At 42.7% G+C, this 27080-nt stretch overlaps 2 protein-coding genes across 7 annotated transcripts; both read right to left on the bottom strand.

Annotated features, from left to right (window-relative positions):
* Positions 1–2147: 2147 nt before the first annotated feature.
* Positions 2148–12633, bottom strand: LOC145536321 (uncharacterized). 3 transcript variants are annotated; one of them, XM_081565424.1, is made up of 7 exons: positions 12399–12633; positions 8373–8621; positions 7880–8098; positions 6881–6960; positions 6267–6405; positions 5735–5893; positions 2148–2260 (listed from the first exon to the last, which is right to left on the bottom strand). In XM_081565424.1, exons 2-6 carry the CDS (start codon positions 8506–8508, stop codon positions 5781–5783), a joined length of 687 nt encoding a protein of 228 aa, XP_081421550.1. In that variant the 5' UTR covers positions 8509–8621; positions 12399–12633; the 3' UTR covers positions 2148–2260; positions 5735–5780. The 3 variants fall into 3 exon arrangements, with proteins under 3 accessions (XP_081421550.1, XP_081421553.1, XP_081421551.1); XM_081565427.1 differs by having other exon boundaries at positions 8264–8621; positions 12399–12604; XM_081565425.1 differs by having other exon boundaries at positions 8373–12624.
* Positions 12634–16095: 3462 nt separating this feature from the next.
* On the bottom strand, positions 16096–26582 carry LOC145536320 (uncharacterized). 4 transcript variants are annotated; one of them, XM_081565420.1, is made up of 7 exons: positions 26348–26582; positions 22321–22569; positions 21828–22046; positions 20829–20908; positions 20215–20353; positions 19683–19841; positions 16096–16208 (listed from the first exon to the last, which is right to left on the bottom strand). In XM_081565420.1, exons 2-6 carry the CDS (start codon positions 22454–22456, stop codon positions 19729–19731), a joined length of 687 nt encoding a protein of 228 aa, XP_081421546.1. In that variant the 5' UTR covers positions 22457–22569; positions 26348–26582; the 3' UTR covers positions 16096–16208; positions 19683–19728. The 4 variants fall into 4 exon arrangements, with proteins under 4 accessions (XP_081421546.1, XP_081421549.1, XP_081421547.1 ...); XM_081565423.1 differs by having other exon boundaries at positions 22212–22569; positions 26348–26553; XM_081565421.1 differs by having other exon boundaries at positions 22321–26573.
* Positions 26583–27080: the final 498 nt, after the last annotated feature.

Genomic DNA, 27080 nt, shown 5'->3' with positions numbered 1-27080 from the left:
GAATGTGACGAGTCCATTCCATCCATCAGATAAGAAGCTGGGTGTGTGATGGGGAGACACAGAGACATACCCTGACAGTGAGTCAGCCATAGGGTCCCTGTGGCCCTGTGCCAACGCCCCCCTCCCCCACTCCCTGGCCAGGGTTGTGCTGAGTCTTTCCCGCCTCCTCCAAGGAGCCCAAGCTTCCATCCAGTTCCTCCCCTCCTCATGAGCTGAGACCTTCCCTCTGCACTGGGCCTTGGGCGCCCATCTGCTAACGGTGCCCTCCTTGTTGTGGGTTGGGCAGATGGACTGAGAGAGTGTGTGTACACAGTTTTTGTCACAGGGCCCCTATCAAGGGTGGCAGTCATATCAGCAAGTATTTTTCTTAACAGGATTATTACCTGGGCTTCTGTGAACTGTGCATTATTACCCTCTCTGAGGATGGGGCCCCAAGCTTTTCTCTCTGTAGGGAGGCATGGTAGAAATCGTAGCAAATGTGACATCACAGGCCTGCTTCTAAGGCCCGTGAGAGTGGGGTCCATCCAGCCTCTCTCTTCAGACTGTTCTCGTGTGCAGATATATGAACAGCTGAGAGGCCCAACCCTCTGGACACAGACCCCCCCCCCAAACAGTTCTGAGATTTCATGCCCTGGGACAGAGATCTGCAAACAGTTTAGAGTGCTCATCCTGGATGCCAACCCAAAACAGCTCTAATAGGTCACACCTGAGGACACAGATGCACTCCAGCTCAGAAATTCCATCTCTGGCTTCAGATGAATTAGGATCCCTAACAGAAACAGCGTTGCTCACAGCCAGTTCTACAGGGGTAAGTTGTAACCTCTGCGATCCCTGAATGTCACTGCGTCATGAAGGAATTCTGGGTGAAAAACAGGAAGAGGCACACAGTGCTTTGGACAAACTGGCCCTTATTTAGTCACACGCCATATCCTCAGATATGCAGGTGACACCACCCTTATGGCAGAAAGTGAAGAACTAAAGAGCCTCCTGATGAAAGAGAAAGAGGAGAGTGAAAAAGGTGGCTTAAAACTCAACATTCAGAAAACTAAGATCATGGCATCCGGTTCCATCACTTCATGGCGAATAGATGGGGAAACACTGGAAACAGTGTCAGACTTTATTTTTGGGGGCTCCAAAACCACTGCTGATGGTGATTGCAGCCATGAACTTAAAAGACGCTTACTCCTTGGAAGGAAGGTTATGGCCAACCTAGATAGCATATTTAAAAGCAGAGACATTACTTTGCCAACAAAAGTCCGTCTAGTCAAGGCTATGGTTTTTCCAGTGGTCATGTATGGATGTGAGAGTTGGACGGTGAAGAAAGCTGAGCACCGAAGAATTGATGCTTTTGGACTGTGGTGTTGGAGAAGACTCTTGAGAGTCACTTGGACTGCAAGGAGATCCAACCAATCCATCCTAAAAGAGATCAATCCTGGGTGTTCACCGGAAGGTCTGATGTTGAAGCTGAAACTCCAATACTTGGGCCACCTCATGCGAAGGGCTGACTCATTGGAAAAGACCCTAACGCTGGGTAGGATTGGGGGCGGAAGGAGAAGGGGACGACAGAGGCTGAGATGGTTGGATGGCATAACCGACTCGATGGACATGGGTTTGGGTGGACTCCAGGAGTTGGTGATGGACAGAGAGGCCTGGCGTGCTGCAATTCATGGGGTCGCAGAGAGTCGGACACGACTGAGCGACTGAACGGAACTGAACTGAATCTATATTCAAGACAGCAAGCTAGGAATAGAATGGAACTTACTCTGATAAAGTGTATCTACAAAAAAGCAACGTAAACAGGTCGAAATGGAGAAGATTACTCATTTCCTATCGGGAAAAATGCCGATTATCACCTGCTTTAGTCAAGAGTATTCTGGCTGGTTTGTTCAATCCTGCAAAATGAGGAAAGGTTTAAGGTTTAAGCCAGTAGAAACTGTTGATATTCAAATATTATAGTATATTTTGAAAAGCAAAATAATCTAGATCTAAATTTGTGGAATTAATATGCATATTTAGAGGAACTGTGGAACAGAAAATCTATATACAAACATTCTATCTCTACATACATCCTCAACTAGGCCATAAAAATCACAAACCATGGATTTTCAATACCATTAAATCCTCGGGGATAAATGTAACAAAAAATGTGCAAGGAGAAAATGAAACTTTATTGACAGAACTTTAACAGTCAAATATACAACATAAGAACAGCACAGATGGCTTCAGTCTATCTTCTTTCAAGCAAATCGTCGCCCTTCACCTATAATATATACATTAAAAAAGTTACTTAGCAGAAATTTCGATGACAGGAGAGGTGTACAGAGTTCATCGCAGTTGTAGTTTTATAAAGTGGACTAAAACAAGAACACTACGGGCGACCCTTTGGCTTACCTTCAGTTAATCCTCTCTAGAGATTTTATAGGCTTTTCAAGCGTATTACCAGTATTTTTAAAAACACACTACCCTTCCTAGTTATACAAGAAAATAAGGACACTGAGTTCAGAACAAATGAAATCAATTGAACCTATCAGAAGGTCGTTTTCAGTAGAGGGCAAAACTGTGTACACATTCAGTAAAATATCTAACAACAAAAAACACCCTAAGAAAAACAAAATACACAAAAACTAAAACCAAAAAATCCCCCAAAAGTATCATTGAACTGTGTTGGTTTGAAATAATATTCCGAATATAGGACAGCTCAACAGTTGTTATCTCTGTTACTGCTTAAGTGAAGTAAAGAAAAAGGCCAGTAGTACATTTGTTTCTTCTCTACTGTGGAAGAGTGTAGAAATTTTCATTTGTTCTAATTCATCCCTGATGTGGTTGTTTTAAGTCAGTTAAACATTTATCCCCCTTTTTACTTGTGGCCCTCTTGTAATTCTAAATGTTTCTTGTCACCTTGGAAAGCATTCCAGTTGGTATAATAAATTATATGGGGACACTAATTTTCAGTCATTACTATCACTGGCGACATCAACATGTGAAGCAGAAATAGGACTTTCTCACAGCCACACCAAAAGAAGAAAGAGAAAAAGGAGAGAAGAAAAGAAACGGGAGAGCTAGAGGGAGTATGAGTGAGAGAGAAAAGCAAGTAGGAAGAGAGAAGAAAATCTGGAAAAGGAGATTTTTTGGTTTGTTTCTGAATGACAATGGCTTTTGAGAGACAACTCTGACCAATTTCAAAAGTTCATCCACGGTATCTTGTGATGTTTACTTATTTAGTTACTCTGGGCTATGTTAAATAATATTTCTTTTTCTACCCTATTAGACACATCCCATCAATATTCTAAAAATATGTGAGTTCCAGATTATACTCTGTTTTAATTCTGTAATCTACTGTTAGTGTCTTGTTCATATTTCTTATTAGGTATACTTGGGCTTTGTCCATTTTCTTCACAATCATGTAAACTGAGAGGAATGGACTGGCAATTTGGGGTTGGCAGATACAAACTATCACATTCAGAATGGATAAACAACAAGGTCCTACTATACAGCACAGGGAACTATGTCCAACCTCCTGTGATAAATCACAACAGAAAAGAATATTAAAAAATGTGTGTGTATATATATGTGTGTTACAAAATTATGTAAATTACCACATTGTGTTTATCTATTCATTGAGTTTATTTTCCTCTTCCTGACGATTCATACCTGTCTTTTATTAAGTATCTTTTTCTTTTTCCGTTAGCTTTATTCTGTCGCTCTTTTTCTTACCTGTTTGTTGGGGGTAGGATTTTATATTTATGTACTTTATAATTAATGTATTTTTCTTTTTAAATACCACACATATTTAGGGCTAAGATGTTTCTAAGAGAACATTTTAATCATGTTCTGTAGTTACTTGAAAGTAGTCTGAAAGTTGTCTTTTCATCTACATGTTCTAATGGAATGGAACAAAAAGGTAAAGTGAAAATATTTAGAAGGCTAATACACAGTAAAATCTTCCCTAACCATGAAGTTCTTCCTGTAAAATTAGAACCATGCAATTAATTGTCAGCAATCTGGAGAACACCTATGTGAAAGATACTACGCTGATTACGTGGGAAGAACTAGAGTTACAGACTTTAACCTTCAAAACTTTTTAAACTCACGTATCAAAGAGGAAAAATAACATATTTGATATAGTGAGAGACGATTATATCGTGAGGCTCAGATTTTTACTAGTTCCTTAAGAGTGAGAGTTGGGTGTATGGCAAAAACCATCAGAGTAGTGTAAAGTAATGATCCTCCACTTAAAATAAGCAAAAAAACGCCCCCCAAAACAGACCAAACATGGGGGCAGGTAGTGTGCTTAGCATATGTATCTCACTCACACCTGCCTGGAATATCACTGACTAAATGCACTCTCTCAACTTGATCAGCCACAGAAACAGGAAACTAGACTACCTTTTGCCATTTTATTATTCAGTCATATCATGCTTCAATGGGGAAAGGATTTAAAATGCAACTAAGTTTCCTAAGAGCTAGAGAATTCAGAATTTGAGAGAATTTAACAAACATCAAGCGGAATGTTGGCTCATTTTCTTTTTTAAAAAAATTAATTTTTTAATTTTAATTGGAGGCTAATTACTTTACAATAGTGTGGTGTTTTTTGCAATACATTGATATGAATCAGCCACGGGTGTACATGGGTCCCCCATCAGAAAATGAAATCTCAATTCCCCTGTTATAATTTGACTCTAGATGATATTTTATGATAAATCAATCAAGAAAAACAGAGTATTCTTGTATGCATTCCATCGAAGGGAATCAGAGAGTGCAAAAATCAGCATGGAAAAATTGGCATTTTAGTGTATCTGTTCTGAATTCACAACTTAAATGAATAAAGTTCAGTTTAGAAGTTAAGGGATTTACCTGAATCACACACATTATGTTAAAGCTGGTACTAGAACCTTCTGAGCATATTTCATGTAAACTGATATTTATTACAAATGCATTCCGTATTTGTTACAAGCAGAAATTAGAAAAGAACCTGAAAATTATTAGCTGTTGCTTAAAGTACTTATACTCAAGGAAAGAAAACGGTTTCCTTTTGAATCAGTTCTATTGAGAAGGATGAAACTGGAGCCCATTATACAGAGTGAAGTAAGCCAGACAGAAAAACACCAATACAGTATACTAATGCATATATATATGGAATTTGAAAGATGGTAACGATAACCCTATATGCGAGACAGAATAAGAGACACAGATGCATAGAACAGTCTTATGGACTCTGAGGGAGAAGGTGAGGGTGGGACGTTCTGAGAGAATAGCATTGAAACATGTATATTATCATATGTGAAACAGAACATCATTCCAGGTTCGATGCATGAGACAAATGCTCAGGGCTGGGGCAGTGGGATGACCCGGAGGGATGGGAGGGGGAGGGAGGTGTGGGGGGGTTCAGGATGGGGAACACATGTAACCCCATGGCTGATTCATGTCAATGTATGGCAAAAACCACTACAATATTGTAAAGTAATTAGCCTCCAACTAAAATAAATAAATTTATTTAAAAATAAAAAAAAAAAGGAAAACGGTTTCCTATTTTCAGTTCGATATGGCTTTGATCCTGTCTCTTTATTGGAAAGTCTGTAAGTCAGGCACTCAGGCATCTGGGATGTGAACTATCTTTCAAAGAATATGTGAATTCTATTATTAAAATAATAGTAATGTTCCCTCTATATTATTAAAGATATAATATTCTGAAAAACAGAAACCACATAAATTACTTTCTGAATGGATGACATACCTGCTTCTGGCATTTCAACAGGCTGTATATTTGACGCAATCTCCTCCTAGACATCAGGACCATCTCCACCTTGACCCCCAGTCTTTGCCACAGCCAATTCCGGGAGATCAATTTCCAGGTAAGGATCATTAAAAAAACGCATCAATTTAGGTGTAAAACCTACAATATAAACAAGGGAATGATGATATTCATTCCCTCAGTGTTATGAATTAAAAGCCTTAGGTTAGTATGGTAAAAATGTGATGAGTAAGAAACTCAGGAGCATTATTCCAGGAATGTTTTGCTGGAGAAAAAGGAAAGCAGAATTTCCCGAAAGTCATTACCATTTTCCTTTTCCAGGGTTGTCCTCAGACAACTTAGATGCTCCCCCGACTTCTTTGTCTTGAAAACAAGGGAAAATTTCACCAACCACACGAACCTGCAAACTATACTCTCCTCAGTTTTTCAGGAACTGTCTGAAGTCCTTTTCTAATGTTTCCTTTCCTCCACTCACTGGGTATGTCTTAAGGCAGGATGCACTGATACACTTTACCTTGACAGGCACGCGGCAGCTTCTCTTCACCACGATCCACTGGATGCTCTTCATGTACTTCCTCCTTTGCAGGTGTGATATCATGAATTTCAGCTGGTGGTTCCCCTTGTTGAGGTTGCTCAACACTGGGCTGCTGGTCCTAGTAGAGTGGGCATGCAAATAAAAACTTTTTGTTGTTAATACATCTAATAGCATAACTATACACAAGACACAGATGTATCTGATCATAAGTAAACCTAACAACATTTTCCCAACACAATTCTATGTACTTACTTTTAATAAAGTTTCTCTTCCCACAGAGAAAAGTTAACTCCCATAAGAGTTACTCAGAAAGACTTTGGAAGCTATTTAACTCTATGTTGGGATGGAAGTATGCAATCTGTTGTTAATAAGCAGGAGGAGGGAGTCACTGGGCACATTTCCAGGGAATTTAACAGTATACTCATCCAGGCAACGCCAGACTGTAATATATCTGGATCAATGTTCCTTCCTAAGACACACTGTCACCCTTTATCAGCATGAAAGACCTTTATCACTGCATCTGTACTACTTAACATCATTTTCTCAAAAATAAACTTCTGCTAATAGAAAACACCAAATGGTAAGGTACTCACAACCACAGGTGCATCCAGCTGGGAGGACTCTTGATCTATAGGTCCCAGTGTTGATGCCACTTGCCCACTCATATTTCTCCCTGAAAGTAGAATGTTGTGATTTAGAAAATGTATTTATGACTAGAGCTATATTTGATCACTTTTATGGCCATATGTTGACTTATTACTTTTTTAAAAAATGTGAAAATACTTTCAAAAGAAAACGATGGTTAAGTATGAGTGTACATGCATTCCAATCACACTAAATACAGTTACTAGAAAAGCCATTTTTGTCTTTGCTAAGCTGGCAGAGAAATTACCTTAAGGTACACAGGAAGGCTCAATTTTTGTGAGGAAGTTTGATTTCACAACAGAATTCTCCATTATGAAGATATTTAGTGAAATACTGCTAAGAGTTAAAAATTCAGGACTATTCCTTTTGTCACACCCCTATTCACCAGACGTATCTCCCCAGCTCCCTTGGAATTCAGTTGGAACAAGAAGGCTCAGTCTTTACAGCCTGACTATGGCGATTTTCTCAGTGTCTGGGGCTGAAGTGAGTCTGCATGCAGAGCAACCGGTCCACGTCTCCCTTGACACCTTATCACAAAACCCGGGAGACAGTCACAACCCACCCCCCCCACCCCCGCGGTCCGGTTTCTAGGCCTTTCCTTAATCGCCCACCCCGCCCCCTGCCCAGGTCCCACTGCCGGCCCCAGATTCTGTGCTCTGTCGTCAGTTCCAGGGCCCCAGTGAACCAGATATTTCAAATAGCACTCCCAAGTCTCCCCCCCGCCCACCATCACCCGACCCCTCCCTCTTCTGCCCACCGAGCTTCCTCTCCAGCCACCAGGGCAAGAACTATGGCGTCACGACACCTCTGAAGAGCAAGATGACGACCTCGAGGGCCTTCCTCCTCAAAGGCCCGAAAACGCGCTGCCCGACCCGCCCGAAACTCGCTGGCTCCCCCTCACACGCTCGCACACATCAACTCCAGACAGGACAGATCTGTGGACCTACCTGGTGACTCGCAAGCAGTGAGAAGGAACCGGGACTGAGTAAACACAACCGCCTCAGGCCCAACGCTCCTCACAGAATGCGCGCTACTTATGCGCACCAAGGCGCATGCGCAGTAGCGGGTGTACCTGCACACACTGCGCATGCTCCCTGAGTTCGGCGTGTGCCGAGCACGTTGAGCTTTTCTCGCTACTGAGGTAGAGTCCTGGAACCGCAGGGTCTCTGGAGGATGAGAAAGGGGGTTGAAGACTATCTTTTTTTCCTTCCAGTGCAGTCTTTCTTACGCATCCACAAACTGTGGTGATAGGTAGTCCCAGGTTACCCTTAGTGGAGAATGTGTCTCAGGAAGACATTTATGACAGGAATAGACATTACTGGTTTGAATACCTATTTTTATACATGCTTTGATGAACCATTTCCTTCTCTGCTTCTGGGTTTTCCATCATGCTTGCAATGGCTTTACTCACTTCCATAGAATAGACACAGAAATATGTACCTCCGTTTCCATCTGTTGCTTGGAGCATTGCACATTTATATCTCTGAACTGGTAACTGATTTCTCAGAATATACCTCTGGTTCCTGTACAATATTGTTCTTTTAGCATCGGACTTGACTTTCACCACCAGACACATCCACAGCTGGGGGCTGTTTCCACTTTAGCTTAGCCTTTTCATTCCTTTTGTAGCTATTTCTTCACTCTTCTCCGGTAGCATATTCTTCTTATTCTCAAGAATTTCGGTACTTCCTAGGAGTTTTAATTTTAGCCAATTTTACCCAAGAGAAAGGAAAACATATTCACACAAGGACCATTACTAAAATATCCTACTCATGTACTCCTAATAGCCAAAACCAGAAACAACCAAACTATTCAACAACTGGTATGTAGATGAAAGAAAAAAGAATATACTCATGCATAAGAATACTACACAGTCATTTCAAAAGGAACTCCTAATGCATGTAACAGCAAGGATGCATCTCAGCTGTGCCACTGAGAGATGTCAGACACAGAAGGCTATGTGTTATATGATTCCATGTCAATGGATTCCTGGAAAAGGCACAACTATAGGCACAGAAATATATCTGCGGTGGCCAGGGTATAGGAATGGAGGAAGGAGTCTCAATGCAAATAGCCCAAAGGAGCGTTTTCAAACGAATGGGGCGTTTTCTACATTTTTGCTGTGGTAGCATTTACGCAATGGTATGCATATGTGAAAACTTGACAAACGGTAATGCTTTAAAGCATCGACTTCTATTGTATATAAATTATATCTCAATACCTCTCACTTTTTTTTAAAAGGAAAAGGAACTTTTAAGTATGTAAATACTGGTTATTGTATCCATCTAGACCATGAGCTCATAAACATAAAAATCTTATTTGGAATTCTTTCCAGACCTGGCCAACTTCCAGGATTTCTCATGACACCTTTGTACCCTTATGACAGGACACAGAAACTTGGTCTTAACCATGTTTACAATTCCCTCTCCTTCACTTCAAGTCCATATTCTTGCTGAGTTCTGTCACTTTTACTTCGAAAATCTCTAATGCATCTACTTTTTCCAAAGTCCACCGCATCTGCTCTAGTCCAAAGCCTCCCTCCATTTAATTGTCAACCCCCTTGAGTTTGTGTCATACCCCTTGGGTTTGTGCATCAGAGAAAACAGACAACCCTGTCACATGCTGTCAGTGAAGACAGCCTGGCAGTAGGGAAAATAAGACCATGCCTCTGGTCCAGTAGTGCCTAGACACGTTGTCCATGTCAATCAGAACTGAGGAATTCTTGTAAAAAGTGCAGATGCCATGATCTACATTCAGTGGATCTCACTCAGTGCGGCTACAACAGTGCCCTAGAATCTGTGAGATTACACTATACTTGGGAAACTTTCAGAGACTTTATTAAACCCCTTTGGTAGCGAGACTCAGCAAAATAAGGGAAAAAGAGATCGGAACAGATATTAGAAAAAATATATAGATAATCGACAAAACCCAAAGCTGGCTCTTTCAAAAGGTCACTACGAATTCATAAATTTCCACCCAGAAGAATAAAACAAAAGCAAGATAACTATAGACAAAACTTACCAATATCAGGAAAGAAATAGGTTACAGATTCCACAGAAATTAAAAGGATTCTATGAATAAGTTTATAGTCATAGAATAACTACATCTGGCAATTTAGGTGAAGCGGAACAAACTATCAAATTTCAGTGAAAAAGGAACAGATAACCTATTTTAAAAGCAAGCTTGTAGTTGAAAAATTCACAGAAAAGAAATCTCCAGCCCCAGGTGGTATCCCAGGCACAAAAGAGAAGGGGAGGGAAAGAAAGGGTAGGGACAGGGACAAAGTAAAAAAAAAAATATATATATATATATATATATCACTCCAATCATTTAATCAAGGTGATTTGGGCCAAATCCAAGCAATGTGATGAGACCATTCATTTTTTTTTCTCATTGTCCTCCAGCTTCCCCTTCCTGCCTCTCTCCTTTGCCCCAGTTCCCTTTCTCCTTCTTAAGTCCTGCCCTCCATCAAGGGCAGGCAACGATATGAGGCATGATTCCCACATTAAAACTGAGGTACGCTGCTCGGCTGACATTCAACGTGGATGCTATCATCCCTGCAGCTGGTACACTCAAGTTCTCTGTCTCTCCTGACGGACCAGAAGGTTTCACTCCTAATTTCAGGTATAGGTAGGAGAGAAGGTGCAGGGCACATGTTGGAGCCTTGAGTCCTTCATCTGTGAAATGCAGATGACCACAAACTGGGGGACAAACAGAAATAGCAGCACCAGGCCCCTTTCAATGAGAGCTACGTGCCAAACCCAGTGCATCACAGGACTCCTTGACGTTCAGGAGCACGCCAAGTAGATTTCCATGCGAGGACTGTTGCATTTGTTGTTCCTTCTGCCTGGAATGCTCTTCCCTTAGGTAACCCCACGACCTGCTCCCTCACTTCCTCCAGATCTCTGCTTACTTGGCATCTTTCAGGGAGACTTTCCCTCATTATCTTGAAGAAAATCATAATATCATACCCACATACACCTTTTCCCCTGATCTAGCAATATCTTTCTTCATAGTGCCTGCCACCCTTGATTTACTTACTGACCACCAAGTCTATGCAATGAGAGACTTGGTTAGTTTTGCCCTGTCCCAAACTCCTCCAATAGTGCTCAGGTCTATGGCAGGTGCTCAGAAAACATTTGCTGAAGGACAGTCTGGAGGCAGGCCCTTTAAACACATTGCTAACATGCACAGGTACCCTCCAAGATGGGCACTGGCCCCACTGTATTAATTATGATACATACTGAGATTTCACGAGACAAGTGATACACTCAACAACACACAGTCAGCATGTCAGGTTCCCGGCTTCAGAATCATATCTGCCAGCTACCAAATCCTCACTTCCTGGACAGAGACCTCACAGCCAAGAACGTAAGAGGTTTTATTTCTAACACGAAGACTTCCAACAGCTCATAGACAGCCAGAGACACCAAAAAGAGCTCACTGAATCTCTGCACAGAGAGCACACAACTCGAGTCTCAGACGCTCAAACACAACAGAGACCATAACCATACACGCTGTGACAGAGACCCTGCAAACAGTCCAAAGTCTTCCAGACAGAAACAAATGAGAACTGCACAGATGCTTCACATCATGGAGACTGACTCCCAAACCACGCGGACACTTACCGACCTAATACAAACCCTCCTAAACGGAAAGGCAGAAGTTTTAATAACTCAAGAATATCATATAATCTTAAGACAAAGTTCCCAGACAAAGGAAAAATTTGCAACCTCTGCATAGAGCCCCAGGCAGCTGATCCTTTACACCTTTAGACTAACCCATCCTTAAAGCAGCACAGAGGCATCACAACTTGGAACCCAGAATCAAAAAGCTCAGTGATCTCACATTCTGGGGTGCAGACTCCTAACACAGAGATCTCACACACAGGGACTGAGAGGCAAGAAACCTCCAAAGATGCACATCCCGGTATACAGGCACACATCCTAGAGGCTTTGTATTATGGCTCACAAAATCCACTCACATCAAATGTCCCATCACTCACAATTCCGCCCAAAGGCTCAAGGAGATCAAATGTAGCCAAACAGCACCTGTGTTGTCACACGTAGCAACACACAATCCCAAGGTGCCAGATACAGTATACTCTCCAGGGAGAGACACCAAACTCAGAGACCTCTCCCTGGACATGAATTGCGTGCATTTGTGTGAAGACCGTGCGCTGCCACAGGATCCAGACTGAGCGAGAGCTAAACAAGACTGAAACGCAGTCACCATGCACGGCCAGTGACCGCGCCAAACCTCGCCACTAACCAGAGCAGCTATTCGACCCCTTTGGGAAAAGCAATAAAACTCGGAGGAAAATTGCATGCTCTGCATCGTTGCGCACGCTAACGCAGGCGCACGCGTATACACGCGCCTCTCGCCCTCAGTTCCAGTTCTGTGCCCACAGTGCCCGCAATCACGCGGTGACCAGTCACTACCCAGAAAGCTTCTCTGACGCCATACCCAAACCGACAGCAGGTCTCTCGCTCCGTAGTCGTCCCACCAACGAAGGGGTGGAGTTGGAAAAGAGACGAAGAAAGTTTCCGCTGAATACCAGTGTCCACTCGGATTCGAAAGCAGCGGGAAGACGAAGAGGAGCGAATCGGGATAGACCCAGAGGCGCCCTGAGCGCCGCGCCTGGGAACTGTGGTCCATGCCTGACGCGGTGTAAGGGGGCCCTCCCTGCTGTGGAACGCCCTCTCCCAATGGTACCTTCCAGAGTGGGGGGGGGTCTTACCGCTTCCCCTCAGTGGTATATCCCAGGACAGAACTGTTTCATCTCGCGCGCCCCTTGCTGGTGGGATTGGGGAACAGCAGATATAGATGCCTGGGGACCATTCCAGGATGATCCGCAAAGGGCGGAAGGGCAAGGTTAGGGTGAAAACCCCACAGATTGCTGCCATCTTGGACTCAAAAAGAAGTCTTCGTAAACTGAAGATTACTTGTCTATAGTGACCACTGTCGTAACAAAGAGCATTGAAAGCATTTTATCTATGCTGCGCATCGTAGTTGTTTGAGCTTTCCTGTTTAAGGCAGAAATATCCAGCCACAGTCCCCCAGTGGGCAGGGTAAGTAAAGCTTCCGACTGGAATCTGAGGTCCTGGCGTGGGGAAGGCCTCTGACGTTGACCGCGAGTAATATGTGAAAAAGACAACAGGACCTTCCATTCTGTTAGGAAAGGGGTCAATTTCGAGGGGACCCAAGGACACCACCTCGTAGGTGAGATAAAGGTCACAGCTTTGTCATCATCTTATCATCCCTGAATATGTTCTCTAGCAGAATCCTCAGCCTGTCTAGCTATGCTTCTCTCAACAGGTTTAACTTTGTTTATTCATTCCGTTGTTCATGCATTCTCTCCAAAGTATGTGTCAAGCACAAATTTGTGTGTTTGGAAAGAGAAAATCGACCTTTTCCTCATGGAGCTTACCTTCTCTTGGGATCATGTGGTCCCCAAATACAAGTAATTTATCAGGTGTTTGTAACTGCCATAATTAACATTAAATTGGGATAGTGAAATAGAGAGAGGGGATGATATCTAGAAAGAGTGGTCAGGGAAGTTCTAAGATTGTGACATTTGAGCAACAGCCTAGAGGAGATACCTATCTGGGAGAAAAGTATCCTAGATCCTAGTGGAAAAACTGGGGAGTGAAATCCTGATGTCTCCATTTTACTCCTGGGGAGTAAAATCCTCTCTTTCTCTAGAGAATGACTCAGTTGCCCATGGCCTGGGCCTTAATCACGCTCCCTTCACACACATCAGGGGCCTCTGCCCATCAGGAAAAGGACATTCTCCATTCCTGGGGAGGCTCATGCTGCACACAGGGTCCCTCACAACCTATCCTGCCCAGACTGCCCTCTTGCTGATCTCCCTGCCAATGACTGCTCTAATGGGGGAAAGAGAGGCAGGGATCTCTGCATTTGTGGTGGAGCCTCATGCAAACTGGTGAATGTGAGATTTCCCCCCAGCTGCTTGGAGGCTCAACTCTGTACCTTCCATGATCACGTCCCCAGGGAATGTGACGAGTCCATTCCATCCATCAGATAAGAAGCTGGGTGTGTGATGGGGAGACACAGAGACATACCCTGACAGTGAGTCAGCCATAGGGTCCCTGTGGCCCTGTGCCAACGCCCCCCTCCCCCACTCCCTGGCCAGGGTTGTGCTGAGTCTTTCCCGCCTCCTCCAAGGAGCCCAAGCTTCCATCCAGTTCCTCCCCTCCTCATGAGCTGAGACCTTCCCTCTGCACTGGGCCTTGGGCGCCCATCTGCTAACGGTGCCCTCCTTGTTGTGGGTTGGGCAGATGGACTGAGAGAGTGTGTGTACACAGTTTTTGTCACAGGGCCCCTATCAAGGGTGGCAGTCATATCAGCAAGTATTTTTCTTAACAGGATTATTACCTGGGCTTCTGTGAACTGTGCATTATTACCCTCTCTGAGGATGGGGCCCCAAGCTTTTCTCTCTGTAGGGAGGCATGGTAGAAATCGTAGCAAATGTGACATCACAGGCCTGCTTCTAAGGCCCGTGAGAGTGGGGTCCATCCAGCCTCTCTCTTCAGACTGTTCTCGTGTGCAGATATATGAACAGCTGAGAGGCCCAACCCTCTGGACACAGACCCCCCCCCCCAAACAGTTCTGAGATTTCATGCCCTGGGACAGAGATCTGCAAACAGTTTAGAGTGCTCATCCTGGATGCCAACCCAAAACAGCTCTAATAGGTCACACCTGAGGACACAGATGCACTCCAGCTCAGAAATTCCATCTCTGGCTTCAGATGAATTAGGATCCCTAACAGAAACAGCGTTGCTCACAGCCAGTTCTACAGGGGTAAGTTGTAACCTCTGCGATCCCTGAATGTCACTGCGTCATGAAGGAATTCTGGGTGAAAAACAGGAAGAGGCACACAGTGCTTTGGACAAACTGGCCCTTATTTAGTCACACGCCATATCCTCAGATATGCAGGTGACACCACCCTTATGGCAGAAAGTGAAGAACTAAAGAGCCTCCTGATGAAAGAGAAAGAGGAGAGTGAAAAAGGTGGCTTAAAACTCAACATTCAGAAAACTAAGATCATGGCATCCGGTTCCATCACTTCATGGCGAATAGATGGGGAAACACTGGAAACAGTGTCAGACTTTATTTTTGGGGGCTCCAAAACCACTGCTGATGGTGATTGCAGCCATGAACTTAAAAGACGCTTACTCCTTGGAAGGAAGGTTATGGCCAACCTAGATAGCATATTTAAAAGCAGAGACATTACTTTGCCAACAAAAGTCCGTCTAGTCAAGGCTATGGTTTTTCCAGTGGTCATGTATGGATGTGAGAGTTGGACGGTGAAGAAAGCTGAGCACCGAAGAATTGATGCTTTTGGACTGTGGTGTTGGAGAAGACTCTTGAGAGTCACTTGGACTGCAAGGAGATCCAACCAATCCATCCTAAAAGAGATCAATCCTGGGTGTTCACCGGAAGGTCTGATGTTGAAGCTGAAACTCCAATACTTGGGCCACCTCATGCGAAGGGCTGACTCATTGGAAAAGACCCTAACGCTGGGTAGGATTGGGGGCGGAAGGAGAAGGGGACGACAGAGGCTGAGATGGTTGGATGGCATAACCGACTCGATGGACATGGGTTTGGGTGGACTCCAGGAGTTGGTGATGGACAGAGAGGCCTGGCGTGCTGCAATTCATGGGGTCGCAGAGAGTCGGACACGACTGAGCGACTGAACGGAACTGAACTGAATCTATATTCAAGACAGCAAGCTAGGAATAGAATGGAACTTACTCTGATAAAGTGTATCTACAAAAAAGCAACGTAAACAGGTCGAAATGGAGAAGATTACTCATTTCCTATCGGGAAAAATGCCGATTATCACCTGCTTTAGTCAAGAGTATTCTGGCTGGTTTGTTCAATCCTGCAAAATGAGGAAAGTTTTAAGGTTTAAGCCAGTAGAAACTGTTGATATTCAAATATTATAGTATATTTTGAAAAGCAAAATAATCTAGATCTAAATTTGTGGAATTAATATGCATATTTAGAGGAACTGTGGAACAGAAAATCTATATACAAACATTCTATCTCTACATACATCCTCAACTAGGCCATAAAAATCACAAACCATGGATTTTCAATACCATTAAATCCTCGGGGATAAATGTAACAAAAAATGTGCAAGGAGAAAATGAAACTTTATTGACAGAACTTTAACAGTCAAATATACAACATAAGAACAGCACAGATGGCTTCAGTCTATCTTCTTTCAAGCAAATCGTCGCCCTTCACCTATAATATATACATTAAAAAAGTTACTTAGCAGAAATTTCGATGACAGGAGAGGTGTACAGAGTTCATCGCAGTTGTAGTTTTATAAAGTGGACTAAAACAAGAACACTACGGGCGACCCTTTGGCTTACCTTCAGTTAATCCTCTCTAGAGATTTTATAGGCTTTTCAAGCGTATTACCAGTATTTTTAAAAACACACTACCCTTCCTAGTTATACAAGAAAATAAGGACACTGAGTTCAGAACAAATGAAATCAATTGAACCTATCAGAAGGTCGTTTTCAGTAGAGGGCAAAACTGTGTACACATTCAGTAAAATATCTAACAACAAAAAACACCCTAAGAAAAACAAAATACACAAAAACTAAAACCAAAAAATCCCCCAAAAGTATCATTGAACTGTGTTGGTTTGAAATAATATTCCGAATATAGGACAGCTCAACAGTTGTTATCTCTGTTACTGCTTAAGTGAAGTAAAGAAAAAGGCCAGTAGTACATTTGTTTCTTCTCTACTGTGGAAGAGTGTAGAAATTTTCATTTGTTCTAATTCATCCCTGATGTGGTTGTTTTAAGTCAGTTAAACATTTATCCCCCTTTTTACTTGTGGCCCTCTTGTAATTCTAAATGTTTCTTGTCACCTTGGAAAGCATTCCAGTTGGTATAATAAATTATATGGGGACACTAATTTTCAGTCATTACTATCACTGGCGACATCAACATGTGAAGCAGAAATAGGACTTTCTCACAGCCACACCAAAAGAAGAAAGAGAAAAAGGAGAGAAGAAAAGAAACGGGAGAGCTAGAGGGAGTATGAGTGAGAGAGAAAAGCAAGTAGGAAGAGAGAAGAAAATCTGGAAAAGGAGATTTTTTGGTTTGTTTCTGAATGACAATGGCTTTTGAGAGACAACTCTGACCAATTTCAAAAGTTCATCCACGGTATCTTGTGATGTTTACTTATTTAGTTACTCTGGGCTATGTTAAATAATATTTCTTTTTCTACCCTATTAGACACATCCCATCAATATTCTAAAAATATGTGAGTTCCAGATTATACTCTGTTTTAATTCTGTAATCTACTGTTAGTGTCTTGTTCATATTTCTTATTAGGTATACTTGGGCTTTGTCCATTTTCTTCACAATCATGTAAACTGAGAGGAATGGACTGGCAATTTGGGGTTGGCAGATACAAACTATCACATTCAGAATGGATAAACAACAAGGTCCTACTATACAGCACAGGGAACTATGTCCAACCTCCTGTGATAAATCACAACAGAAAAGAATATTAAAAAATGTGTGTGTATATATATGTGTGTTACAAAATTATGTAAATTACCACATTGTGTTTATCTATTCATTGAGTTTATTTTCCTCTTCCTGACGATTCATACCTGTCTTTTATTAAGTATCTTTTTCTTTTTCCGTTAGCTTTATTCTGTCGCTCTTTTTCTTACCTGTTTGTTGGGGGTAGGATTTTATATTTATGTACTTTATAATTAATGTATTTTTCTTTTTAAATACCACACATATTTAGGGCTAAGATGTTTCTAAGAGAACATTTTAATCATGTTCTGTAGTTACTTGAAAGTAGTCTGAAAGTTGTCTTTTCATCTACATGTTCTAATGGAATGGAACAAAAAGGTAAAGTGAAAATATTTAGAAGGCTAATACACAGTAAAATCTTCCCTAACCATGAAGTTCTTCCTGTAAAATTAGAACCATGCAATTAATTGTCAGCAATCTGGAGAACACCTATGTGAAAGATACTACGCTGATTACGTGGGAAGAACTAGAGTTACAGACTTTAACCTTCAAAACTTTTTAAACTCACGTATCAAAGAGGAAAAATAACATATTTGATATAGTGAGAGACGATTATATCGTGAGGCTCAGATTTTTACTAGTTCCTTAAGAGTGAGAGTTGGGTGTATGGAAAAAACCATCAGAGTAGTGTAAAGTAATGATCCTCCACTTAAAATAAGCAAAAAAACGCCCCCCAAAACAGACCAAACATGGGGGCAGGTAGTGTGCTTAGCATATGTATCTCACTCACACCTGCCTGGAATATCACTGACTAAATGCACTCTCTCAACTTGATCAGCCACAGAAACAGGAAACTAGACTACCTTTTGCCATTTTATTATTCAGTCATATCATGCTTCAATGGGGAAAGGATTTAAAATGCAACTAAGTTTCCTAAGAGCTAGAGAATTCAGAATTTGAGAGAATTTAACAAACATCAAGCGGAATGTTGGCTCATTTTCTTTTTTAAAAAAATTAATTTTTTAATTTTAATTGGAGGCTAATTACTTTACAATAGTGTGGTGTTTTTTGCAATACATTGATATGAATCAGCCACGGGTGTACATGGGTCCCCCATCAGAAAATGAAATCTCAATTCCCCTGTTATAATTTGACTCTAGATGATATTTTATGATAAATCAATCAAGAAAAACAGAGTATTCTTGTATGCATTCCATCGAAGGGAATCAGAGAGTGCAAAAATCAGCATGGAAAAATTGGCATTTTAGTGTATCTGTTCTGAATTCACAACTTAAATGAATAAAGTTCAGTTTAGAAGTTAAGGGATTTACCTGAATCACACACATTATGTTAAAGCTGGTACTAGAACCTTCTGAGCATATTTCATGTAAACTGATATTTATTACAAATGCATTCCGTATTTGTTACAAGCAGAAATTAGAAAAGAACCTGAAAATTATTAGCTGTTGCTTAAAGTACTTATACTCAAGGAAAGAAAACGGTTTCCTTTTGAATCAGTTCTATTGAGAAGGATGAAACTGGAGCCCATTATACAGAGTGAAGTAAGCCAGACAGAAAAACACCAATACAGTATACTAATGCATATATATATGGAATTTGAAAGATGGTAACGATAACCCTATATGCGAGACAGAATAAGAGACACAGATGCATAGAACAGTCTTATGGACTCTGAGGGAGAAGGTGAGGGTGGGACGTTCTGAGAGAATAGCATTGAAACATGTATATTATCATATGTGAAACAGAACATCATTCCAGGTTCGATGCATGAGACAAATGCTCAGGGCTGGGGCAGTGGGATGACCCGGAGGGATGGGAGGGGGAGGGAGGTGTGGGGGGGTTCAGGATGGGGAACACATGTAACCCCATGGCTGATTCATGTCAATGTATGGCAAAAACCACTACAATATTGTAAAGTAATTAGCCTCCAACTAAAATAAATAAATTTATTTAAAAATAAAAAAAAAAAGGAAAACGGTTTCCTATTTTCAGTTCGATATGGCTTTGATCCTGTCTCTTTATTGGAAAGTCTGTAAGTCAGGCACTCAGGCATCTGGGATGTGAACTATCTTTCAAAGAATATGTGAATTCTATTATTAAAATAATAGTAATGTTCCCTCTATATTATTAAAGATATAATATTCTGAAAAACAGAAACCACATAAATTACTTTCTGAATGGATGACATACCTGCTTCTGGCATTTCAACAGGCTGTATATTTGACGCAATCTCCTCCTAGACATCAGGACCATCTCCACCTTGACCCCCAGTCTTTGCCACAGCCAATTCCGGGAGATCAATTTCCAGGTAAGGATCATTAAAAAAACGCATCAATTTAGGTGTAAAACCTACAATATAAACAAGGGAATGATGATATTCATTCCCTCAGTGTTATGAATTAAAAGCCTTAGGTTAGTATGGTAAAAATGTGATGAGTAAGAAACTCAGGAGCATTATTCCAGGAATGTTTTGCTGGAGAAAAAGGAAAGCAGAATTTCCCGAAAGTCATTACCATTTTCCTTTTCCAGGGTTGTCCTCAGACAACTTAGATGCTCCCCCGACTTCTTTGTCTTGAAAACAAGGGAAAATTTCACCAACCACACGAACCTGCAAACTATACTCTCCTCAGTTTTTCAGGAACTGTCTGAAGTCCTTTTCTAATGTTTCCTTTCCTCCACTCACTGGGTATGTCTTAAGGCAGGATGCACTGATACACTTTACCTTGACAGGCACGCGGCAGCTTCTCTTCACCACGATCCACTGGATGCTCTTCATGTACTTCCTCCTTTGCAGGTGTGATATCATGAATTTCAGCTGGTGGTTCCCCTTGTTGAGGTTGCTCAACACTGGGCTGCTGGTCCTAGTAGAGTGGGCATGCAAATAAAAACTTTTTGTTGTTAATACATCTAATAGCATAACTATACACAAGACACAGATGTATCTGATCATAAGTAAACCTAACAACATTTTCCCAACACAATTCTATGTACTTACTTTTAATAAAGTTTCTCTTCCCACAGAGAAAAGTTAACTCCCATAAGAGTTACTCAGAAAGACTTTGGAAGCTATTTAACTCTATGTTGGGATGGAAGTATGCAATCTGTTGTTAATAAGCAGGAGGAGGGAGTCACTGGGCACATTTCCAGGGAATTTAACAGTATACTCATCCAGGCAACGCCAGACTGTAATATATCTGGATCAATGTTCCTTCCTAAGACACACTGTCACCCTTTATCAGCATGAAAGACCTTTATCACTGCATCTGTACTACTTAACATCATTTTCTCAAAAATAAACTTCTGCTAATAGAAAACACCAAATGGTAAGGTACTCACAACCACAGGTGCATCCAGCTGGGAGGACTCTTGATCTATAGGTCCCAGTGTTGATGCCACTTGCCCACTCATATTTCTCCCTGAAAGTAGAATGTTGTGATTTAGAAAATGTATTTATGACTAGAGCTATATTTGATCACTTTTATGGCCATATGTTGACTTATTACTTTTTTAAAAAATGTGAAAATACTTTCAAAAGAAAACGATGGTTAAGTATGAGTGTACATGCATTCCAATCACACTAAATACAGTTACTAGAAAAGCCATTTTTGTCTTTGCTAAGCTGGCAGAGAAATTACCTTAAGGTACACAGGAAGGCTCAATTTTTGTGAGGAAGTTTGATTTCACAACAGAATTCTCCATTATGAAGATATTTAGTGAAATACTGCTAAGAGTTAAAAATTCAGGACTATTCCTTTTGTCACACCCCTATTCACCAGACGTATCTCCCCAGCTCCCTTGGAATTCAGTTGGAACAAGAAGGCTCAGTCTTTACAGCCTGACTATGGCGATTTTCTCAGTGTCTGGGGCTGAAGTGAGTCTGCATGCAGAGCAACCGGTCCACGTCTCCCTTGACACCTTATCACAAAACCCGGGAGACAGTCACAACCCACCCCCCCCACCCCCGCGGTCCGGTTTCTAGGCCTTTCCTTAATCGCCCACCCCGCCCCCTGCCCAGGTCCCACTGCCGGCCCCAGATTCTGTGCTCTGTCGTCAGTTCCAGGGCCCCAGTGAACCAGATATTTCAAATAGCACTCCCAAGTCTCCCCCCCGCCCACCATCACCCGACCCCTCCCTCTTCTGCCCACCGAGCTTCCTCTCCAGCCACCAGGGCAAGAACTATGGCGTCACGACACCTCTGAAGAGCAAGATGACGACCTCGAGGGCCTTCCTCCTCAAAGGCCCGAAAACGCGCTGCCCGACCCGCCCGAAACTCGCTGGCTCCCCCTCACACGCTCGCACACATCAACTCCAGACAGGACAGATCTGTGGACCTACCTGGTGACTCGCAAGCAGTGAGAAGGAACCGGGACTGAGTAAACACAACCGCCTCAGGCCCAACGCTCCTCACAGAATGCGCGCTACTTATGCGCACCAAGGCGCATGCGCAGTAGCGGGTGTACCTGCACACACTGCGCATGCTCCCTGAGTTCGGCGTGTGCCGAGCACGTTGAGCTTTTCTCGCTACTGAGGTAGAGTCCTGGAACCGCAGGGTCTCTGGAGGATGAGAAAGGGGGTTGAAGACTATCTTTTTTTCCTTCCAGTGCAGTCTTTCTTACGCATCCACAAACTGTGGTGATAGGTAGTCCCAGGTTACCCTTAGTGGAGAATGTGTCTCAGGAAGACATTTATGACAGGAATAGACATTACTGGTTTGAATACCTATTTTTATACATGCTTTGATGAACCATTTCCTTCTCTGCTTCTGGGTTTTCCATCATGCTTGCAATGGCTTTACTCACTTCCATAGAATAGACACAGAAATATGTACCTCCGTTTCCATCTGTTGCTTGGAGCATTGCACATTTATATCTCTGAACTGGTAACTGATTTCTCAGAATATACCTCTGGTTCCTGTACAATATTGTTCTTTTAGCATCGGACTTGACTTTCACCACCAGACACATCCACAGCTGGGGGCTGTTTCCACTTTAGCTTAGCCTTTTCATTCCTTTTGTAGCTATTTCTTCACTCTTCTCCGGTAGCATATTCTTCTTATTCTCAAGAATTTCGGTACTTCCTAGGAGTTTTAATTTTAGCCAATTTTACCCAAGAGAAAGGAAAACATATTCACACAAGGACCATTACTAAAATATCCTACTCATGTACTCCTAATAGCCAAAACCAGAAACAACCAAACTATTCAACAACTGGTATGTAGATGAAAGAAAAAAGAATATACTCATGCATAAGAATACTACACAGTCATTTCAAAAGGAACTCCTAATGCATGTAACAGCAAGGATGCATCTCAGCTGTGCCACTGAGAGATGTCAGACACAGAAGGCTATGTGTTATATGATTCCATGTCAATGGATTCCTGGAAAAGGCACAACTATAGGCACAGAAATATATCTGCGGTGGCCAGGGTATAGGAATGGAGGAAGGAGTCTCAATGCAAATAGCCCAAAGGAGCGTTTTCAAACGAATGGGGCGTTTTCTACATTTTTGCTGTGGTAGCATTTACGCAATGGTATGCATATGTGAAAACTTGACAAACGGTAATGCTTTAAAGCATCGACTTCTATTGTATATAAATTATATCTCAATACCTCTCACTTTTTTTTAAAAGGAAAAGGAACTTTTAAGTATGTAAATACTGGTTATTGTATCCATCTAGACCATGAGCTCATAAACATAAAAATCTTATTTGGAATTCTTTCCAGACCTGGCCAACTTCCAGGATTTCTCATGACACCTTTGTACCCTTATGACAGGACACAGAAACTTGGTCTTAACCATGTTTACAATTCCCTCTCCTTCACTTCAAGTCCATATTCTTGCTGAGTTCTGTCACTTTTACTTCGAAAATCTCTAATGCATCTACTTTTTCCAAAGTCCACCGCATCTGCTCTAGTCCAAAGCCTCCCTCCATTTAATTGTCAACCCCCTTGAGTTTGTGTCATACCCCTTGGGTTTGTGCATCAGAGAAAACAGACAACCCTGTCACATGCTCTCAGTGAAGACAGCCTGGCAGTAGGGAAAATAAGACCATGCCTCTGGTCCAGTAGTGCCTAGACACGTTGTCCATGTCAATCAGAACTGAGGAATTCTTGTAAAAAGTGCAGATGCCATGATCTACATTCAGTGGATCTCACTCAGTGCGGCTACAACAGTGCCCTAGAATCTGTGAGATTACACTATACTTGGGAAACTTTCAGAGACTTTATTAAACCCCTTTGGTAGCGAGACTCAGCAAAATAAGGGAAAAAGAGATCGGAACAGATATTAGAAAAAATATATAGATAATCGACAAAACCCAAAGCTGGCTCTTTCAAAAGGTCACTACGAATTCATAAATTTCCACCCAGAAGAATAAAACAAAAGCAAGATAACTATAGACAAAACTTACCAATATCAGGAAAGAAATAGGTTACAGATTCCACAGAAATTAAAAGGATTCTATGAATAAGTTTATAGTCATAGAATAACTACATCTGGCAATTTAGGTGAAGCGGAACAAACTATCAAATTTCAGTGAAAAAGGAACAGATAACCTATTTTAAAAGCAAGCTTGTAGTTGAAAAATTCACAGAAAAGAAATCTCCAGCCCCAGGTGGTATCCCAGGCACAAAAGAGAAGGGGAGGGAAAGAAAGGGTAGGGACAGGGACAAAGTAAAAAAAAAAAAAATATATATATATATATATATCACTCCAATCATTTAATCAAGGTGATTTGGGCCAAATCCAAGCAATGTGATGAGACCATTCATTTTTTTTTCTCATTGTCCTCCAGCTTCCCCTTCCTGCCTCTCTCCTTTGCCCCAGTTCCCTTTCTCCTTCTTAAGTCCTGCCCTCCATCAAGGGCAGGCAACGATATGAGGCATGATTCCCACATTAAAACTGAGGTACGCTGCTCGGCTGACATTCAACGTGGATGCTATCATCCCTGCAGCTGGTACACTCAAGTTCTCTGTCTCTCCTGACGGACCAGAAGGTTTCACTCCTAATTTCAGGTATAGGTAGGAGAGAAGGTGCAGGGCACATGTTGGAGCCTTGAGTCCTTCATCTGTGAAATGCAGATGACCACAAACTGGGGGACAAACAGAAATAGCAGCACCAGGCCCCTTTCAATGAGAGCTACGTGCCAAACCCAGTGCATCACAGGACTCCTTGACGTTCAGGAGCACGCCAAGTAGATTTCCATGCGAGGACTGTTGCATTTGTTGTTCCTTCTGCCTGGAATGCTCTTCCCTTAGGTAACCCCACGACCTGCTCCCTCACTTCCTCCAGATCTCTGCTTACTTGGCATCTTTCAGGGAGACTTTCCCTCATTATCTTGAAGAAAATCATAATATCATACCCACATACACCTTTTCCCCTGATCTAGCAATATCTTTCTTCATAGTGCCTGCCACCCTTGATTTACTTACTGACCACCAAGTCTATGCAATGAGAGACTTGGTTAGTTTTGCCCTGTCCCAAACTCCTCCAATAGTGCTCAGGTCTATGGCAGGTGCTCAGAAAACATTTGCTGAAGGACAGTCTGGAGGCAGGCCCTTTAAACACATTGCTAACATGCACAGGTACCCTCCAAGATGGGCACTGGCCCCACTGTATTAATTATGATACATACTGAGATTTCACGAGACAAGTGATACACTCAACAACACACAGTCAGCATGTCAGGTTCCCGGCTTCAGAATCATATCTGCCAGCTACCAAATCCTCACTTCCTGGACAGAGACCTCACAGCCAAGAACGTAAGAGGTTTTATTTCTAACACGAAGACTTCCAACAGCTCATAGACAGCCAGAGACACCAAAAAGAGCTCACTGAATCTCTGCACAGAGAGCACACAACTCGAGTCTCAGACGCTCAAACACAACAGAGACCATAACCATACACGCTGTGACAGAGACCCTGCAAACAGTCCAAAGTCTTCCAGACAGAAACAAATGAGAACTGCACAGATGCTTCACATCATGGAGACTGACTCCCAAACCACGCGGACACTTACCGACCTAATACAAACCCTCCTAAACGGAAAGGCAGAAGTTTTAATAACTCAAGAATATCATATAATCTTAAGACAAAGTTCCCAGACAAAGGAAAAATTTGCAACCTCTGCATAGAGCCCCAGGCAGCTGATCCTTTACACCTTTAGACTAACCCATCCTTAAAGCAGCACAGAGGCATCACAACTTGGAACCCAGAATCAAAAAGCTCAGTGATCTCACATTCTGGGGTGCAGACTCCTAACACAGAGATCTCACACACAGGGACTGAGAGGCAAGAAACCTCCAAAGATGCACATCCCGGTATACAGGCACACATCCTAGAGGCTTTGTATTATGGCTCACAAAATCCACTCACATCAAATGTCCCATCACTCACAATTCCGCCCAAAGGCTCAAGGAGATCAAATGTAGCCAAACAGCACCTGTGTTGTCACACGTAGCAACACACAATCCCAAGGTGCCAGATACAGTATACTCTCCAGGGAGAGACACCAAACTCAGAGACCTCTCCCTGGACATGAATTGCGTGCATTTGTGTGAAGACCGTGCGCTGCCACAGGATCCAGACTGAGCGAGAGCTAAACAAGACTGAAACGCAGTCACCATGCACGGCCAGTGACCGCGCCAAACCTCGCCACTAACCAGAGCAGCTATTCGACCCCTTTGGGAAAAGCAATAAAACTCGGAGGAAAATTGCATGCTCTGCATCGTTGCGCACGCTAACGCAGGCGCACGCGTATACACGCGCCTCTCGCCCTCAGTTCCAGTTCTGTGCCCACAGTGCCCGCAATCACGCGGTGACCAGTCACTACCCAGAAAGCTTCTCTGACGCCATACCCAAACCGACAGCAGGTCTCTCGCTCCGTAGTCGTCCCACCAACGAAGGGGTGGAGTTGGAAAAGAGACGAAGAAAGTTTCCGCTGAATACCAGTGTCCACTCGGATTCGAAAGCAGCGGGAAGACGAAGAGGAGCGAATCGGGATAGACCCAGAGGCGCCCTGAGCGCCGCGCCTGGGAACTGTGGTCCATGCCTGACGCGGTGTAAGGGGGCCCTCCCTGCTGTGGAACGCCCTCTCCCAATGGTACCTTCCAGAGTGGGGGGGGGTCTTACCGCTTCCCCTCAGTGGTATATCCCAGGACAGAACTGTTTCATCTCGCGCGCCCCTTGCTGGTGGGATTGGGGAACAGCAGATATAGATGCCTGGGGACCATTCCAGGATGATCCGCAAAGGGCGGAAGGGCAAGGTTAGGGTGAAAACCCCACAGATTGCTGCCATCTTGGACTCAAAAAGAAGTCTTCGTAAACTGAAGATTACTTGTCTATAGTGACCACTGTCGTAACAAAGAGCATTGAAAGCATTTTATCTATGCTGCGCATCGTAGTTGTTTGAGCTTTCCTGTTTAAGGCAGAAATATCCAGCCACAGTCCCCCAGTGGGCAGGGTAAGTAAAGCTTCCGACTGGAATCTGAGGTCCTGGCGTGGGGAAGGCCTCTGACGTTGACCGCGAGTAATATGTGAAAAAGACAACAGGACCTTCCATTCTGTTAGGAAAGGGGTCAATTTCGAGGG

Source organism: Giraffa tippelskirchi, chromosome X (assembly GCF_054371585.1).
Source record: "Giraffa tippelskirchi isolate mGirTip1 chromosome X, T2T-mGirTip1v1.2.pri, whole genome shotgun sequence".
NCBI lineage: Eukaryota > Metazoa > Chordata > Mammalia > Artiodactyla > Giraffidae > Giraffa > Giraffa tippelskirchi.
This window is presented reverse-complemented; position numbering and strand designations above follow the sequence as displayed.